Source organism: Ochotona princeps, chromosome 22, assembly GCF_030435755.1.
Source record: "Ochotona princeps isolate mOchPri1 chromosome 22, mOchPri1.hap1, whole genome shotgun sequence".
Lineage (NCBI taxonomy): Eukaryota > Metazoa > Chordata > Mammalia > Lagomorpha > Ochotonidae > Ochotona > Ochotona princeps.
This window is the reverse complement of record NC_080853.1, coordinates 19,796,813-19,814,046: the sequence shown is the minus strand read 5'-3', so window position 1 is coordinate 19,814,046 and position 17,234 is coordinate 19,796,813. Positions and strand designations below refer to the sequence as shown.

At 54.2% G+C, this 17,234-nt stretch overlaps 2 protein-coding genes across 2 annotated transcripts; one reads left to right on the top strand and one right to left on the bottom strand.

The window, feature by feature from the left end:
* Positions 1 to 2,775: 2,775 nt before the first annotated feature.
* DEFB124 (defensin beta 124) lies at positions 2,776 to 6,139 on the bottom strand. Its single transcript, XM_036497184.2, has 2 exons — positions 5,927 to 6,139; positions 2,776 to 2,986 (listed from the first exon to the last, which is right to left on the bottom strand). Exons 1-2 carry the CDS (start codon positions 5,982 to 5,984, stop codon positions 2,829 to 2,831), a joined length of 216 nt encoding a protein of 71 aa, XP_036353077.1. The 5' UTR covers positions 5,985 to 6,139; the 3' UTR covers positions 2,776 to 2,828.
* A 2,718-nt stretch (positions 6,140 to 8,857) lies between these two features.
* Positions 8,858 to 16,591, top strand: REM1 (RRAD and GEM like GTPase 1). Its single transcript, XM_004585702.2, has 5 exons — positions 8,858 to 9,218; positions 9,985 to 10,497; positions 11,412 to 11,494; positions 14,577 to 14,778; positions 15,792 to 16,591. The coding sequence occupies exons 2-5, from the start codon at positions 10,158 to 10,160 to the stop codon at positions 16,061 to 16,063; spliced, it is 897 nt and encodes a 298-aa protein (XP_004585759.1). The 5' UTR covers positions 8,858 to 9,218; positions 9,985 to 10,157; the 3' UTR covers positions 16,064 to 16,591.
* The last annotated feature ends 643 nt before the right edge of the window (positions 16,592 to 17,234 follow it).

Genomic DNA, 17,234 nt, shown 5'->3' with positions numbered 1-17,234 from the left:
CGTATCAGTAAATCATTGTTGCTTGCGGAGAGGTAAAGTGTTGTTTGCATGTAAGTCAAGTTATCCATTCATTTGTTGGACAACTGGGGTTGTTTCCACTTAGGAATTATTATGAATAAAATTGCTATAAATGTAGACGTCCACTTCTGATCCAGCTCCCTGGTAACGCGTGTGTCTGGGAAATCAGAGGAGGATGGCCCAAGGGCCCCCTGCACCCATGTGGGAAGAAACTCCTGGCCTCAGATCCATTCTAGTGGTCTGGGGCCATTTGGGGAACGAACCAACAGATAGAAGATATCTCTCTCTCTCTCTCTCTCTCTCTCTCTCTCTCTCCCCCTCCCTCTCTCTCTCTCACTCTCTCTTCCCTACCTAATAACACTGACTTTCAAATAAATTGACTTCTAAAAGTCTGGTGATTTTCCTATGAGAACGTGAAATTGCATGGAAAAGGTGCAGGTGCCTTTTGCTCAGAAGTGACAGCACTGGGAGCAGTTTCTGTTTAGTTTCTGGGTACATAAGCTGCCGGAGTCAGCCTCGTCTGGCTCCAAGACTAGCCCTTGAGAAGCTGGCCCTGCACACGGGGCTGGCTTGCAGGGGAGGATGTTGACAGTCGAGCTCCGTGCATGGCTTGCCCCGATCTCACAGCCTGAGGCCTGCACACTGAGGGCCCGTCTGTGATCTTCAGTCCTTCTGACCACCACCACCCCCATGCCTCGCCCTCTCCCGCAGGAAGTCATTATTGTCTCAGCTACAAGTTCCTGCCACTGCCTGCTCCCTCCAAGGCAGAGAAAACGCCTCTTCAACTACCGAGGAGAGGGCAGAGAGCAAGACTAAATTTAGTCCTGTCCGGTTTGAAACTCGTTCTAATCCAACCCTGTTCTCCTGGGGTTTCTTAAATCTGGAGAGGCTCAGTCTTTGAGAGTCCTCCTCTCCTTCCCAGGGCGGCGGTAGGCTGAGTGATGGTGGCGGGGGATGGACCATGGAGCACTGGCCTATCGCTGAGACCCAGCGCCAGCCTTCTAGCTGCAGCCTGTGCACACTGTGAACTGGCCTGATGCATGGTGGCTCCAGCTCCCTGGAGCCTGGTGACAACACTGGCAAGTGTCACGCACACACACACATCTGCCTTCCTAGCTCTGTGCCCTCTTCCCAGGGTGGGAGGAGGTGGGTCTTTGTCACTCACTTTGCTAGGCCAGGAACAGGCTCTGCAGCTAACCCACACCGGAACCAAGGGCATGGGGAAGTGGCCGGATCCCTTTGAGATGGTTCAGGGCTCCTTCCTGTGGGTGAAGAGCCCCCTGGGTGTGCCTGCCCTGCTCCAGCTGTCTCTGTCAGAGCCCTGGGCTTCCCTGATACCAGAGCCAGGGGCGAACTCTTGGCCCAAGAGATCTGGCCCATGACTGTCCCCACCCTTTCTGGCTACTCTATGCAAGGTCCACCCTCTTCCTTGGGCTGGGTCAAGACCACCCAGAACAGCTCTCTTTGTAAGTCCAAAAGGACAGGGACAAGAGCCTCCCTGTACTTGGTGCCACCCACCCACCCCCACCCTGCTCCCGCAGCAATGTGTGCAACGTATCTGTCCTTCCCGGGGCTAGGCCTCAGGGGAAGAAGGGCACACATGACCCTCTTTCTCCCAAGTGCAGTCCACTAACAAGGCTACAAAAGAGGAATCTCAGCCTGGCGCAGTAGCCTAGTGGCTACAGTTCTTGCCTTGCACTGGCTGGGATTCCATATGGACGCCAGTTTGTATCCCATCTGCTCCACTCCCTTCCAGTTCCCTGATTGCAGCCTGGGAAAGCAGTCAAGGGCAACCCAAAGCCTTGGGACCCTGCACCCGTGTCAGGGACCCAAAGGAAGCTCCTGGTTCCTGGCTTTGAATCAGCTCAGCTCTGGCAATTGTGGCCACTTGGAGAGCGAACCAGTGGATGAACGATCTTTCTGTCTCTCCTTCTCTCTCTGGAAATCTCACTTTCCAGTAAAAATAAATAAACCTTTTTAAAAAAGTGGACTGTCTTTTTTCCCAACCTGTCTTTGAAGATATATTTTCCTTGAAAGTCAGATGTATGGAGAGTGAGAGGTTACACCGAAAGATCTTCCATCAGATGCTTTACTCCCCAAGCATCCTCAACAGCCAGAGCTGAGCTGATCCAAAGCCAGGCACCTCCTCTGGCTCTCCCACATGAGTGCAGGGTTGCAAGGCTTTGAACTGTCCTTTACTGCTTTCCTAGGCCACAAGCAGGGATCTGGAAGGGAAGTGGAGCAGCTGGGATACAAACTGGCACCCATATGGGATCCTGACGCATACACGGCAAGAACTTTAGCCACTAGGCCATTGTGCCAGTGTTCTTTGCCCAGGCACATTTGTGGTATGTCAGGTAAAGAAAAATCAGTGAAGAGCTTCAGGGCCCACAGTGCTGCCAGTTAGTGGGGGCATCATTCTGAAGGCTAGAGTTCACAAGGGACTCGACCGCTACCCGCTCTTATTGCCAACTCTCATTATGAAACCTGGTGGTTGAAGCAACCTTTCTCTTAGCCTCCTTCAACAAAGGCTGCATATCCTAATGCAATTATTCCCACACACAATGGATGAGGAGACTGAGGAGGAGGCTTACAAAGGTGGAAGAATTTTTCCGGAGCTGGGCACAGCCATGGGAGGGAAAGTACCAACACAGGTAGTTAAACTCACTCAGCCCTGGCATCCTGCCACCATATTCTTGACCTTGACCCTTGTCCCTTGAGGGTAAACCAAGCAGAAAGAGACAGAGAGGGAACCACTCACTGGCAGAATGTGTTTTATTGGCTCGTGAGGATGCCGACGCCAGAGGTAGTTACTTGTCGTCCACCTTGGGGAGCCGGGGAGGCTTCAGGGCGTAGGCGAGACAGCACAGGGAGGCATCCGGACACAGGTGCATGTAGGACTCGTGCCTCGTACAGTAAGTGCGGCAGGCCCCTTGGCCTTGCCAACACCGCTTAAACTCACTTCTTCCTGTGCAGAGGAAGACCAGAGATCACCTGTCACACATCACCTCACCAAGAAAGGGCTGGCCCAGGAGAACTACATGCCAGGAAGGACCCCAAGAGAGGCAGTCCGACTCCACAGTCCATCCTCAAAACCTCACCAGATCTGCCCCGACATGGAACTCCACTTAACATGTGGTTTTGGTCAGGGATTTTCCGTGAGCAATAGAACAGGGGAGGCTTCCGGGTACGGGTCCTGCGACCCATGTAGGGGTCTCTGATTGCAATGTGGGAGGGAGCCTTGCCCTTAGTGTTCACTCAACACATGCAGCACTCAGGCTGAGGCTGGGAGTACCATAATGAATAGCATTGCATTGTCCATGCCCTCCAAGTTTCTCCAGCTGACATGGAACTCGTTTAAAAACCAGGCAAGTAAATACACTTAGCAGGGCTGGTGGTAAATTATCAAAGTGGAGGAGGATGTGGGGCACAGTGCACATTGCACACCGATTTCCCTCCTGGGAATCCACTTCTGCTTGAACTCCCTGCTCATGCAAACCCTCGGGGGAAGAAGGGGGTGGCTCAAGTCCCTGGCTTCCTGCCTTCTAGGGTGGCAAACCCAGGAGTCTCGGCTGCAGCCTGACCTAGCCCAACTGCTGCAAACATTAGGGCAGTGAACCACAAAGTGGAATCTCTCTCTCTCCTCTCTTCTCTCTCTCTCTCTCTCTCTCTCTCTCTCTCTCTCTCTCTCTCTGTCTTTGAAACAAAATAAAAATATTTTTTTAGAAAGGAAATGTTCTGGGTCCAGGGATGGCCAATGGGAGCAGAAGGGAGACATTGGAGAGAGAAGATGTCCACTCGGACAGGCTCACCTTCTGCAGCAACTTCTCTCACCCATCACCTTGGAGAGACACTGAACAAGCAATGCAGGAGGAGGGCTGCATGGGGGCAGTGGGTTGCGAGAAGAAAGGTTCCTCTAGGTGCCCTTGGATTCAAAGACCCTACGTGCTCCTAAGCTCATGGCCCTGGCCAGTCACAGCTTCAGTCAGGCGTGCCCACCAGTTCATCTTCCCATCTTGCCAAGGAAGAGCGTCTCAGAGTGCCAGGGGTTGGCCTCCCAACTCTCTACAGGACAGAGTCCTCACACTGAAGAAGGTAGACTTGGCTCAGACTGTCTGAGTCCCCATGCTCGCCCGGTCATTCCCAGGTAAGTGACCTGAGCCGTGGGCACCTCATCCATCCCTACTACTGTCACAGAGGGCAGAGACAGGGTCCTGGCAGCACAGTGCCCGAGGCAGAGTCAGTACCCAAGGAGCAGCAGACAAGGTTGCGAGAAGCACAGCAGAGACTGGGGCCGGTTGAGGACAATCCACTCACTTTGCACGTAGAGAAAGAAAGCACCCGGCCCAAGCTTCCTCAGCCTTTAGGTGGCGGGTCTGAAGGTAGCACCTGAGTCCCTGAAGTCCGCGTGAGGGCCATGGCTACACTGAATCAGCCTCACGCATGGTCGCATCCTGGCTCCTCAGTCAGTTGAAACCCCCACTTCCTGTGGGCCGTTGTCCCCCACCACGTTCCTCTGTGCTCCACACTGCACTCCAGCCCACCAGCCACACTCCGGCCTCATAGCCTTTGCTTCTGCTGCTCCCCCGGCCTAGACCCATCTCTCTGAGTCTGCACTGGCTCATCTCACACAAAAATCACAACAACACAGCCAGCACTTCCTCCAAACAAATTCATTCGGGAAGAAGGGATACTGCAAAACAAAACTGAATGGAATTGCAGTGTTTGAGGTTGGGTGACAGGTACCAAGGAGTTCTTTTATTCTCTTATTTTATTTGTTTTAAATTTTCTTTTAATTCTTTTTATTCATCTGAAAGACAGGGAGAGAGAGAGAGATCTTGTATCTGTTGGTTCACGCTCTAAGTGCCCACAACAGCCAGAAACCCAGAGCTTGCAATTCAATCCAGGTTTCCCGCGTGAGGGGCAGAGACTCGGCTACGACCTTCCAGGGTATACACCAGCAGGAAGCTGCCTGGGAAGCAGAGGCAGGCCTGGAAGCCAGGGGCTCTGCTGAGGGTTGCAGCAGGCATCCCAGCTTCTGGCTTAACCGCTGAGCATGAAATGGGCACTTAGCCTGGCAGTTCAAACACCCCTAGCCCACATTAGAGGAGCTGTGTTCTATTCCTGTCTCCAACTCCCTGCTAATACACACCCAGGGGAGGAGGGAAGCAGGTGATGACCCTGTAACTGGGGTCCTGTCACTCCCCTGGGAGACCTGAACAGACTGCCTGGATCCTGGCTTCACCTCAGCCCAGACAGGGATTTGGGGAGTGAACCAATGCATAAGAGCTTTCTCTCTCTCTGTATCTAAATTGGTACACAAAAGTTTAAAAATGGAAACTGACCTCATTCCATTATTCTGTAATTTTGTATAAGTGTACATTTTTTCATAATAAGAATATATTTTAAAAACTCACCTCATTCATTACATTGTTCTCTCTATTCTTAACACATATTTCAAATTTTCCAAACTAAATTTAAAAACAAAACTCTCTTCCAAGGACTTCCCCCAGCCTCTCCATCACCCCAGCCTGGCGTGCTTGAGCCACTTAACCCCACCTCTGGCCTTTATTATGCCTAATGCCTGACATGTTATCTGTTACCTTATTGTCTGTCTCCACCAACTACTATCTCAGCTCCAGGGAAGCAAGGGCCTTGCCTTCCTGCACAGCTAGAACCCCAGCAATCCTAGCAATGCTTGCCACAAAACAAATAACATTCAAAGGAATATTCATTGAGTTAATCCCATTTTGCAGATTATAAAACTGAGGTGCAGGCTGATTTAGCACTTTAAGTGAGTGCTGAGGACAGAATTTAGTGCCAGTCAAGGCTCTTCAGTCCTCTGGGACTCGCAAGCCTGCTCCTCACTCACATACACACACACACATACATGCACACACATACACACCTGGTGGCACATGACCCAGGACTAGCAGGGCCACAGTGAGCAGAAGCAGCCGTGTCATGGCCCCAGGACTGAGTGAAGCTTGCTGAGCCTTGCGCCCAGAGGTTCCACCTTTATTGGGCTGCAGATGAAGGCGGGACTGTGGGCAGCAGACCCAAGTGGGAGGAGGTGACCATGTGGTTCCCAGGTTGCTTAGAACCTCAGCAAGCACCTGGTAGGTCGGGGCCTGCCTCAGGCTGCTGGGCTCCGAAGCTGGTGGCAGAATCTTCTAAGGCAAGGCCTGAAGCTCAGAAACTGGACTGAGACAGAAAGAAGAGCTGTGACTTTGAGAGACTCTGTCCAACTCCAGCATCCCCTGCCCCCTAGCTGCTGTGAGACCACAGGCAAGTGGCTGAACCTCTCTGAGTCCCACATCATCATCCCTAGAGGACCTGCCCCTCTGACAAAGCTAATAAAATGGAGAATTCCCTCCCAGATGCCAAAGATATGGGCCTGCTACACCAGCCCACTCAAACAAGTATGCATTCAGGCCTGCTCTAAAAATGAAAAGAATAGAGGCCAGCGCAGTAATGCATCAAGCCAATCCTCTGCCTGCAGTGCCAGGATCCCTTATGAGCACCAGTTCATGTCCCTGTTACTCTACTTCCATTCAGCTCCCTGTTTATTGCCTGAGAAAGCAATGGAGGATGATTCAAGTCCGTAGGCCCTTGCATCCACATGGAACACCTGAAAAAAGCTACTGGCTTCCGGCTTCAGACTGGCTCAGCTCTGGCCATTGCTGTCATGTGGAGAGTAAACCAGCAGATGGAAAACCTCTCTCTGTCTCTCCTTTCTCTGTAACCCTGCCTTTCATATAAAAGCAAATCTTTTTTAATGGGAAGGAAACTGGTACCTACATCATACAGAGGATTAAATTAAATTAAATATGGGGGACCTAGCATGGTAGCCTAGTGGCTTAAGTCCTCGCCTTGCATGCTCCAGGATCCCATAGAGGCGCCAGTTCATGTCCCAGCAGCCCTGCTTCCTATCCAGCTCCCTGCTTGTGGCCTGGGAAAGCAATCAAGGACAGCCCAAAGCCTTGGGGGCCCACATCCATGTGTGGGAGACCTGGAGGAAGCTCCAGGCTCCTGGCTTTGGATCAGCTAAGCTCCAGCCATTGCAACCACTTGGGGAGTAAATCAGTGGACAGAACATCTTTTTATCTCTCCTCCTCTCTGTGTATCTGATATTCCAATAAAAATAAATAAATTTTTTAGAAACTCATAACATGTTCTCAAAGTGTCACCCACAGACCAGCCAGCAGCAGCACCTGTTGCTTGTAGGCAATCCGCACTCCAGCTCAGGTCCAGTGCTCTGAGCAGGACTCAGTCCCTGCAAACTGATCTCAGCAATTCACCCAAATGATTCCAGTGCAGTGCTACAGTTTGGGACTTTTCAAAAAGCTAACAGAGAGCATATTAACAAAAAGAAGGCTAAGTATGGATGTCAAAAATACCTTGCACCAACTCAAACTGATCCTTCAATTGCATTTTTCCCACAAACCCTGAGGCACATTGTGCGGATGGAACGTGGGATAGGGATTTGCACACAGGTTTCCGAGTGCATCATGGAAGATGGGGTGACCCAGGCAAAGGGAGCTGACCATGCCTGAGAGAGCAAGGCCTGGGCAGTGCAAGGACTCTGCTATAGGGGAGGTTGAAATGCCCCTGCAGAAAGCAAGATTCGGAGCATGGTGGGTCTTAAGAGTGCAGGCTTTGGTAGATAACCAACAAAGTTTTTAGTTTTGGCAAGGGTGCAGCCCATTCAGAGCACTGTTTCAAGTAAGAGAATTGAAACCACAAGAGGGAAAGTGCTTGCCCAGGGCCATCCAGCAACTGGGGGCCAGATTGGGGGCAGGGCACTGAAGGAAGCCAGGCTTGAATGGTCAACAAGCTCCGCTCAGGACCTGTGGGGGTGGAACCCCTGGGCTACAGTGAAGCTGGGCACCTAGACCCCCTCAGCCGTGACCGTAAGCTTCACCCACATGTACAGCCCGGTCTCCAGGGTCCCACGCGCTCCGGCAAGCCTCCAGCCCTGCCGTCCTAAAGGGAGCCACACCAATAAAAAAGAGCCTGGATCCTGGTTCCATGGGTGGTTGCACCTGCCAGAACTCTCTGGCCACCTTCCATCCCAAACCAGCATCTGTTTTTTGCTCCAGAACACTTAGGAAGAGGCTTATAAGCCGTAAGCTGGGGCAGGTGCCTGGTGCAGAGGTTGAGCTGTCGCCTGGGATGGTCAGGGTGCTTCCTTCAAGTGGCAGCTCCACTCCCAAACCCAGCTCCCTGGTCATGCATGCCCGAGGAGGCCACAGGGGGCATCAAGGAAGTGGGTCCCTCCCTGCCAGCCAGGGCAGAGGGCGGGGAGAGACCTGGGTGGATTTCTCAGCTCCTAGCTTTGGCCTGGCCAAGCCCCAGCAGTTCCAGGCATTTGGGGATTGAACCAGTGGATGATGATTCATTCTATCTTTGTGTGTGTGTGTGTGTGTGCGCGCGCGCGCGCGCCTGCCTTTCAAATAAAAGTGAAAATCAGCTCTTTTTTTTAAATCAAAAAGTTAGATTATTTTCCAAATATAAAGTATGGTTAAAGGGGACTCCAGAATGAAGGGCAGGAACGGGCGCCCCAGCCCTATTCATGCTCAGTCAGTGACTGCGCAAAAGAGCAAGGGATGTCAAAATAAGATACATGTAACTCCGGTCCCGGGTTCTCCCCGCTTCCCAAGCCACTCCCCAAAACTAATCCTCCAACCAGAATTGCTCCAGGTCCACGAACGGGAACGAGCCGCGAGTGGGAATCACTCGGAGCACTGGTGTGAAAATACAGATTCCCGGCCCCTTGCCCAGCACTGTTGAACTCTCCTGGGACCCGGGACTGGGCGTTGTGAGGGCTGCAGTGCGCCTCATCGCAAATGGAGTCGTCGGAGGAGTAGCGCAGAAGGAGCTAGATCCAGGAACCCTGAGCCCTCGTCCTTCCCCTCTTGCGTCCGCCACCCTGGGCGCGAGGTTGAAAGCAGCCGGTCCAGCTGAGCTCTGAGCCCGGGAAAACCCATCCAGCGACCAAGGCCTTGGGGCAAGGGCCCCGGGGCGGCCCGAACGGGGCGGGGCTGGATGGGGCGGGGTCGCGGCTCCTCCCCCGTCCCCGGCCCGGGCGGCGGGGCGGACCGGCCGGCTGGAGGGGCTGTGCGCCAAGGCGGGTGCTACAAGCCTGGAGCGCCCGGCGGCGGAGGCGGCGGGAACCCCGGACCCCTCCCCAGGCCGAGGTAAAGTCCCGTGCGCGACCCGCCTCCAACTTGCCCAACTTGGAGCGGAGTTTGCCAGGCGCCGGCAGGGACATGGGAGCCTCACACTGGCGTCCCGAGGCGGGAGCGAGGGTCTTTGGACCTTGGGTTCGGCGGGTTGGGTAGCCTCAGCCAAGGAACAAACCCCACATCCTCACCCCGGGATCCCGAGACTCGCTCCCACCCAGACCCTGCGGCTGGGAAGGCTCGGACCCAGACTCCAGGGATGGTTGCACCGGCGCCCCTCACCGCCACCCGCAGGGACCCTTGACCCTGGTCAGGACCCGGTCCTAGCCACCCAACCTGGGACCCGGCCGGCTTACGTCTCCCACCCCCAACAACGACAGCTGGAGGCCTCCGAGCCAGCCGCTCCTGAATTTTTCACACAGGGGGCGGGCCCGACACGCGTTCCCATGGCACCCGGGCACTCAGGTTACCGGCTGGGGAACCCCCGGAGCCCCCTGCCCTGCCAGCGCCTACCTGCCCAGGTAGTGCATCTTCCTCAGACTTCCAGGGTTCAGGCGGTGGCAGCAAATCCTCCCACTGGAACCCCCAAATCTCCTTGAACCCCCAACCCAGAAGTGCAAAAGAAAGAATGATGGAGAAAGGAAGAGAGCCCCAAGGAGGCATCTGTTCTGAAGGGGGTGGGAGGGCGAGAGTGTGGACATCACCTGGCTGCTGGCCTCTGTGTGCCAGAGAAGGCACTGGGGAGTGACCTGCAGCTGGGATGGTCTCCGTGTGTTCACAGCCTTGCAGCCTTGCAACTGGACCCAGAAAACTCCTACCCCAAGGGGCTCCGGGGAAGACCATCTCAGCAGCCCTTTAGAACACAGAGAAGAGGTGCAAGGCAGCTGGCTCACCGCTCATTCCCCCCTTCTTCTGGAAGGAAGAAAGGAGTGACGTCTCCCCACATCACCAAGGATGACACTAAACACACAGCAGGAAGCCAAGACCCCCCTGCGCCGGCGAGCCAGCACCCCACTGCCCCTGTCCTCCAGGGGCCCCCAGCCTGGCCGCCTGTGCCCACCACCAGCCACTCAACCCCAGCACCCACGGCTGGGCCTGTCGGCCTCCCTCAACCCTCCCACCCGGGTGCCTTCCCCTGCCCCCGACAGCTGGTCCTCAGAATCCAGCGACTCTGAAGGCCCCTGGGAGGCCCTGTACCGCGTGGTGCTGCTCGGCGATCCCGGCGTGGGCAAGACCAGCCTGGCCAACCTCTTTGCAGGAAAGCAAGAGCGGGACCTCCATGAGCAGTTGGGAGGTAGGGGTCCTGGGGGCTGGGCTGGGTCCTGACTGTGGGGGGAAGGAGTGGAGGGTGTGAAGGGTTGAAAGTCAAGCCACCAGGTGGGGTGCAAGTGAACTGTGCTTCCCCATTTCCCACCCCCCGCCGCCCCCACCCCAACCCATTATACAGGTTATAGCCTGCACAATGGCCTGAAACTTGCAGAATGGAATAAGAGATTTGATTTCTCATAGATGAGACGTGTATAATTAATTTCCATGTCAGAAGGGGAGTAGTTTTGAATTCCATGAGTGTAAAGAAATGGTGGGCTTCCATTCAGCTCCTGCTGCCTCTTCCAAGGCCACTGCGACTTGTGGCAAAACTAAGATCCTTAGTTGCTTGGGGCCTTGGCTTGCTTGATTCCTGAGCAATGTCAAGAACTAAGAGGGGAGGGGACCCCAGGGTGATGGGGTCCCTAAGGACGGGTTGAGGGGACACAGGGCAAGTGGGGAGCAGGGTTGGTTAGAAGCAGAGAGAAGCTGGGGACACTGGCCAGGCTCCTTCTCCAGCTTTGATCCCATGAACAAAAGCTTGTGACAAGGGTACCTATATGCACCTGTACATGTTATAGCTGTGGAGACAGAGCCCCAGAGAACCCCAGCTTGATGCACAGGCTGAGTTGAATCCAGAGCAGGTCTGGGAAAACCCCACCACTCTGCCCTCATTCAAGCAACCAAACCAACCTTCCCAACACCCACTAGGCTTTGTGCTGGCAGCTGGGGGAGACAGGCACTCCTCATGGGGGCTCTCTGGCCTATGCGAGAGACAGGTAGCACATGTGTGCAGAGAGTGCCTCCAGGGGGAAGCAGAGAGGCCATGGATGGGGACCTGGGAGCTAGGGGGCCCCATGCCTGCCCCTCTTCCCTAAGATCTAACTCTCCCCTCATTTACAGAGGGTGTGTATGAGAGGACGCTCACAGTGGACGGAGAGGACACTACCCTGCTGGTCATGGACACGTGGGAAGCCGAGAGATTGGTATGGCCCTGCAAGCTGGATTCAGGGTGGGGTGAGGTAGGGAGGGCTGAGCCTGAAACCACAGTCCTAGCCCCTCCTGAGGCCTCCGGAGCATAGGTATTGCAGGGACCACCCTCAGCCTGCCCCGCAAATGCATACAGCTCCTCAGGAGCCTTTCCAAAGCAAAGATGAAACTCCTCCTAGCCCCAGCTCCATCTTTAATCCTGTGGTCCGCCATCCAGCAGCCACACCAAGTATGTGCAGCTCCTCCAACCCCCATCACAGAACCAAGGGGCAGAAGGAGCAGAATTTGGCACTGCAACATCTCAGGCAGAATCCTGTCCCCTTTCTTCTTCTTTCTTGCTGGTTGTACAGCTTTGTGTGCAGCTAACTTGCTCGTCTGAGTTTGCGTTTTCACAGCTGATAAACGGCTCCATCATGCCTGCACTCCTGCCTTGTTTACGTTCTTAGGTGAATTTACAGAAATGAGCGCAGTTTGGAACATTAAAAAAGAAAAAGCTGGATGCAGTGAAGTTCTGTAAATGATCATTCCTATCTCCTTCTAAGTTGGTAGCCAGGGAAACAGGTGATTGGAAGGGTGCCCTTCCCTACCCCCTCAGAGCGGGAGGATGGCAGCAGATGGTGGACACATCCAGGCAGGATCGCCTCACCTGGTTTGGCTTTTTCGTATCTCTCACTACACAGAACTGTGAGGAAATCCATCTCAGCAAAGACCAGAACCTGAAAATCACGTGTGACCCATCTCACAGAGGGGTGGACCCCTCCCCTGACTCTAAGAGAAGCCCCGCCCAGAGGGCAGGGCCTAGGAGGGCCCTGCTGGGTGATGGACGGAATAGATGAGACAGTTCCTCTGGCAGATCCCCCAGTGGCCCTGCAGGCTGCTCCTTTTTAAAAGTATGAGCGGACCCCACGGGGCTGCAGGGCCCTTGTCCTAAGGGTGGTTTGCCAGGCAGCAGGTGGCCCCTAGGAAGTGATCTCTGCTTCAGCATTAGCCTTGCGCTCAGCCCTGCACATGGGTCACGACATAGGATCAGAACAAGGCCAGCACAGTGGCTCTTCCGATTCCCATTCTGCCCACTAAGGAAGCAGCAGCTCAGAGAAGCAGATGTGCCCAAAGCACTCTGCTAGAAACCAGATTTTAAAAACCCAATCAGCCAAGTCCCAGGGCCTCCCTACTCTCACACACTAGGGTTGGCCCTGTCCATCCCTCCCAGACCTCCAAGTCCACCTGCAGCGGAAGTGTCACTCATTCATTCGTTCATTCAATCATGGGCCCAGACACTGGAGACACAGGGTTGAATCAGGTAGTCATGTGAGCTGGCCTTATGGAGCTGGTAAGGAGCAAGGGGTCTACCACAAGTGGAGTCCAGTAAGTTAACAAGAGTGACCAGGATGAAAGTATCCCCCACCCAGGGAGCCAGAGTGCTAGACAGAAGGCAGAAACTGCCTGACAAGGCCCAGCTTGCTGTGGGGCCCTGAAAAGGTTCTTTCCTCTTTCCCTGGCCTTTGGCTTCCCTACCAGCGAACGTTTCCTTGGTCAGTGACTGCAAAGGGAGCTCCCAAATGGGGCCAATGCTATAGCAGCCATACTGGAGCTATCCTCCATTCCTCCCATGCATAAGCTAGACAAGACCCTAACATCAGAGAGGCAGAACCAGGCAGAACCAAAGCAGCCCTTCCCCCATCCGGTGGTACCCTAGCTTGGCAGACAATGCACGGGGCACCTGGCAAGTATTACAAATCAGATTCCCCAGGTTGGTTGAAATGTTAAAGATGCCAGCATCCCATATCAGAGTTCAAGTCCCAGTTCCACTCCTGACCCTGGCTTCCTGTAAATGTGCTCCCTGGGAGGCAGCAGAGGATGGCTCTAGTATTTGGCCCCCTGCCAACCAGACCTGGATTGACCTCTGGGCTCCCGGCTTCAGCCTGGGCCAGGCCTGGTTGATGCAGGGTTTTGAGGAGTGAACCACTGGATGGAAGATCTCTCTCTGTTTTTCAAATAAAATAAAATATATAATTTTTTAAACAAATTCTCAGGCCTCACCCCAGACCTAAGAACCTCTAAGAGCAGGATGAGGGTACAGGGGAAGGGCCTCAAGACTCCATTCTACAGATGGAAATACTGAGATCCAGGGGGAAGACCAGGGCAAGGACACCGACCCTGGATCTATCACTTTCCTATTTCTCCATCTCATTTGGTTATCAGAGAACTGGTCCATCTGCTTCCCCACGTACAATGGAAGCTTCCACAGCACACGGCTCTCAGGTTTCTCCACATCAAGTCTCAGCTCTGACTGTTGCCTTCAGCTGGAGTGTCTTCTCTCCTACTGGGCCTTCTCACAGTTTCAAACCTGCTCCCCTATCTACTGTGAAATGCCCTCCCCTGGCAGGGTTCTAATCTCCCCCATCTAAGCCCCTGACTTGTGCAGATGCCCTTCGTAGGGCTACTGGACACTGTGCTAACCCTCCATCTGCACAGGCTCCCGCACAGCCCGGGAGCCTCTGGAGGGCAGGACCTGTCTCAGGGAGACCCTCACTGCCCTTACCCATGTGGTCCCGGCCCAGAGGACTGTTCCTGACCAGAGCTCACCATCCAGAATGGAAAATCAAAACCATCCCAATTCTTACCTTTCCTTGATCAAACAACCAGAAAAGATTTCACTTTTTAAAGTGCTCCTGGCCCCCTCCCAGCCCCTGGTGAACTTCAAGTCCACAGTTGCTACTTCAATACTCCCCATCCCCAAAAATACAAAGGCCTCGGGAACTGCCTGGCACTACCAAAGTCCCCTCAAAAGCAGGTAAAAGAGCTGAGCCAACCAACCTGAGAGCTTCTTAGCAGGAGAGGGAACCAAGTAAATCGTGTGTCCCCAGGGCCTGGCCCACAGGAAGAAGTGGAGAAGGAGAAGATGCCCTGAGGCCTGGTCATCAGTCTAAAGTTTCAGAGAGACTAGGTGACACTGGGAATTTTCCCAAGGTGACATAGGAACTCTTGGCAAAACCTGCCTCCTATCCCAAGCCATTAGACCAGTCCAGCCCCAGGCGCTGCCTGAGCATCGATGGACCTGGGTCCCCTCTCACGCAGGAGGAAAGCTGGAAGCAGGAGCAGGGCCTGCAGGTGGGCAGTGCCTACGTCATCGTCTACTCCATCGCAGACCGGCGCAGCTTTGAGAGCGCCTCTGAGCTCCGCATTCAGCTAAGGCGCGCACACCAGGCAGACCACGTGCCCATCATCCTGGTGGGCAACAAAGCCGACCTGGCCCGCTGCCGGGAAGTCTCCGTGGAAGGTGAGTCCCGCACGCCACTTGGCCGTCCCCGTGCCTCCTCCATGCCCTTCCCCTTGGAACGGCCTGCCTCTCCCCTGTCCAGCAGCCAATCCCTGCCCCAACTCTCAGCCAGCCCTCCTGTCCTGGAGTGGCATCCCCACCTTAGCCTGAGCCAAGCCCTTCTCTATTCCCATTCAATCAGTCCTTTTGCCAATTACCAGAATGTTCCAGAAGCAGGGCTGACTTGTTGCTTCTCTGCTCAAAACGTCCCCTGTGGTTCCTTAATTACAAACACGTTACCCACCAGACGTGATAAGCCCAACACCTACAGCCTTGGCAAGTGCTTCCATTTGAGAACTGGGAGGAAAAAAAATACTGCTCCAAATCACAATGGGAAAATTATGCATTCAGATTTCACAAAGTTGTATATGGGGTCAGCCAGCAACTATAAGCTAGACTTTGAAGGTTGTAGTAACAGAAAGGTGTACGAATTTTAATAAATTCAACCTATCAGGTAGGGCTTGTGATCTTAAAATAGCCGCACTCAAGAGGTAAGATTTTAACAATACAGAAACTGGGGCTTGAAGAGGGAAAGCCAGCTCAGTGCCTCCAGCCATGATTGCTCTTCACAGGCCCGGCCTCCCAGTCCAGTGGCAGCTTGGTGGTAGATGGTGTTAAAATTTAGGTTACCAAGACCTCACCCCATGCATACCGACTCTGAGTGCCCATGAGTGGGCCCAGGAATCTGCCTTTTTAAGAAGTTATCTGAGGTCATTGCTAGCATGGATTAGAACACATGCACACCTGGCATTTAACCTGATCCCCACCTCGTCCCGGCTTCCCGGGCTTCCCTAGCCTCATTCTACTACCAGTATCAGTCACTGATCTGTGAGCTAACTCCTGGGAGCCCAGTCTGATGCCTCTGAGCTCCCCGACACCTGCACAAAACAGAGGAGCAGCGCCTCATTCAAACTCAATGCCCCGCTTCCTGTCTCTGTCTCTGCCTGCCCGAACCCGCCACCCACCCTGATCAGAGGGCCGCGCCTGTGCTGTGGTGTTCGACTGCAAGTTCATCGAGACGTCAGCAGCTTTGCAGCACAACGTGGCCGAGCTCTTCGAAGGCGTGGTACGCCAACTGCGCCTGCGCCGCCACGACAGCACTGCCCAGGAGCCACCTGCGCCCCGCCGCCAGGCCAGCCTCGGACAGCGCGCTCGTCGCTTCCTGGCACGCCTGACGGCCCGCAGTGCCCGCCGCCGGGCGCTCAAGGCCCAGTCCAAGTCCTGCCACAACCTGGCGGTGCTGTGAGGCCTCCTTCCCTGCTGAGGTGGCCGGACACTGAGGTGCCATCTGGCCTCCACCAATGCCACCAAAGAGGAAAGAGTCGTCCCTCCTGGAGCCTGTGTCATGACCACACAGAAGGCCTGTGCAGCTCCCAGAGCCAGAACCTTGGCGACTGTTCTGCCCTCCAGAAGCCATGGACAGACTAGAAGAACTAAGCTTCAAATGGGCATGAAGTGGGGTTCTGTACACAGTGAGGGTATTTCTGTAAGTCTTCTCTGTCGCTGGGCCCTGGCCAAACCTGGGGAACCCTCACAATAAACCAGTCTGGCCGAATGCCCTGTCTGAACAAGCTGACCTCTCCTTACTGTGACTGTGCTTCCTACCCCATCTTCAACTCTGGCTGCAAACCTATTTAGCCTATAGCCTGGGTGTCAGGGCCCATCCTTAGCTGGTTGGACCAGCTGCGTGCTCGGACACTTCTCCCAACCTGGGTGCAGTGCCTGTCTGGGTCTTTGAGAGGTTAACTGGGTATGATGAGCTGTTGTTTTCTTAACCTTACTATTTGAAAGGCAGCGTTAACAGACAGAGACGAACAGAGAGATCTTCCATCTTTTAGGTCATTCCCCAGATGGCTGCAGAGACAGGGACAGGGTCAAGCAGAAGCCCATGGAACCAGAAGCTTCATCAAGCTCTTCTACCTGAGTGGCAGAGGTACACCTGCTTGAATCCTCTGCTGCTTTCCCAGGAGCATTAGCAGGGAGCTGGATCAGAAGCGGAGCAGCCGGGACTTGAACCAGCACCCATGTGAGATGCCTTCTTAGCCCATTTTTTAGCATAGACCGGTAGAATTATAAAATGTTATCTGGAGCCACTCATTCTGGTGAAATGACAGTTTCTGTTTGTTGAAAACATAGGCTATGTTAAACCATTGTGACTATTGTTCATCTTCACACATCTGTGAGGAGGATGGTACTGTTCACCCTATCTTTCCGATTGGGAGACAAGCACGGACAGTACGAGGCTTGTGGTCATGACCATGGACACTGTGAGGGAGGGAACTGCAGCTCAGTCTGTGCCCGACAGCCATTTTGAAAGGCAGTTACGGGGCGAGATCATCCATCTGCCGATTTACTCCACAACTGGCCACAATGCCCAGCAGGACCTTCCTCTGGGTCTCCCACATGGGTTCGCAGCC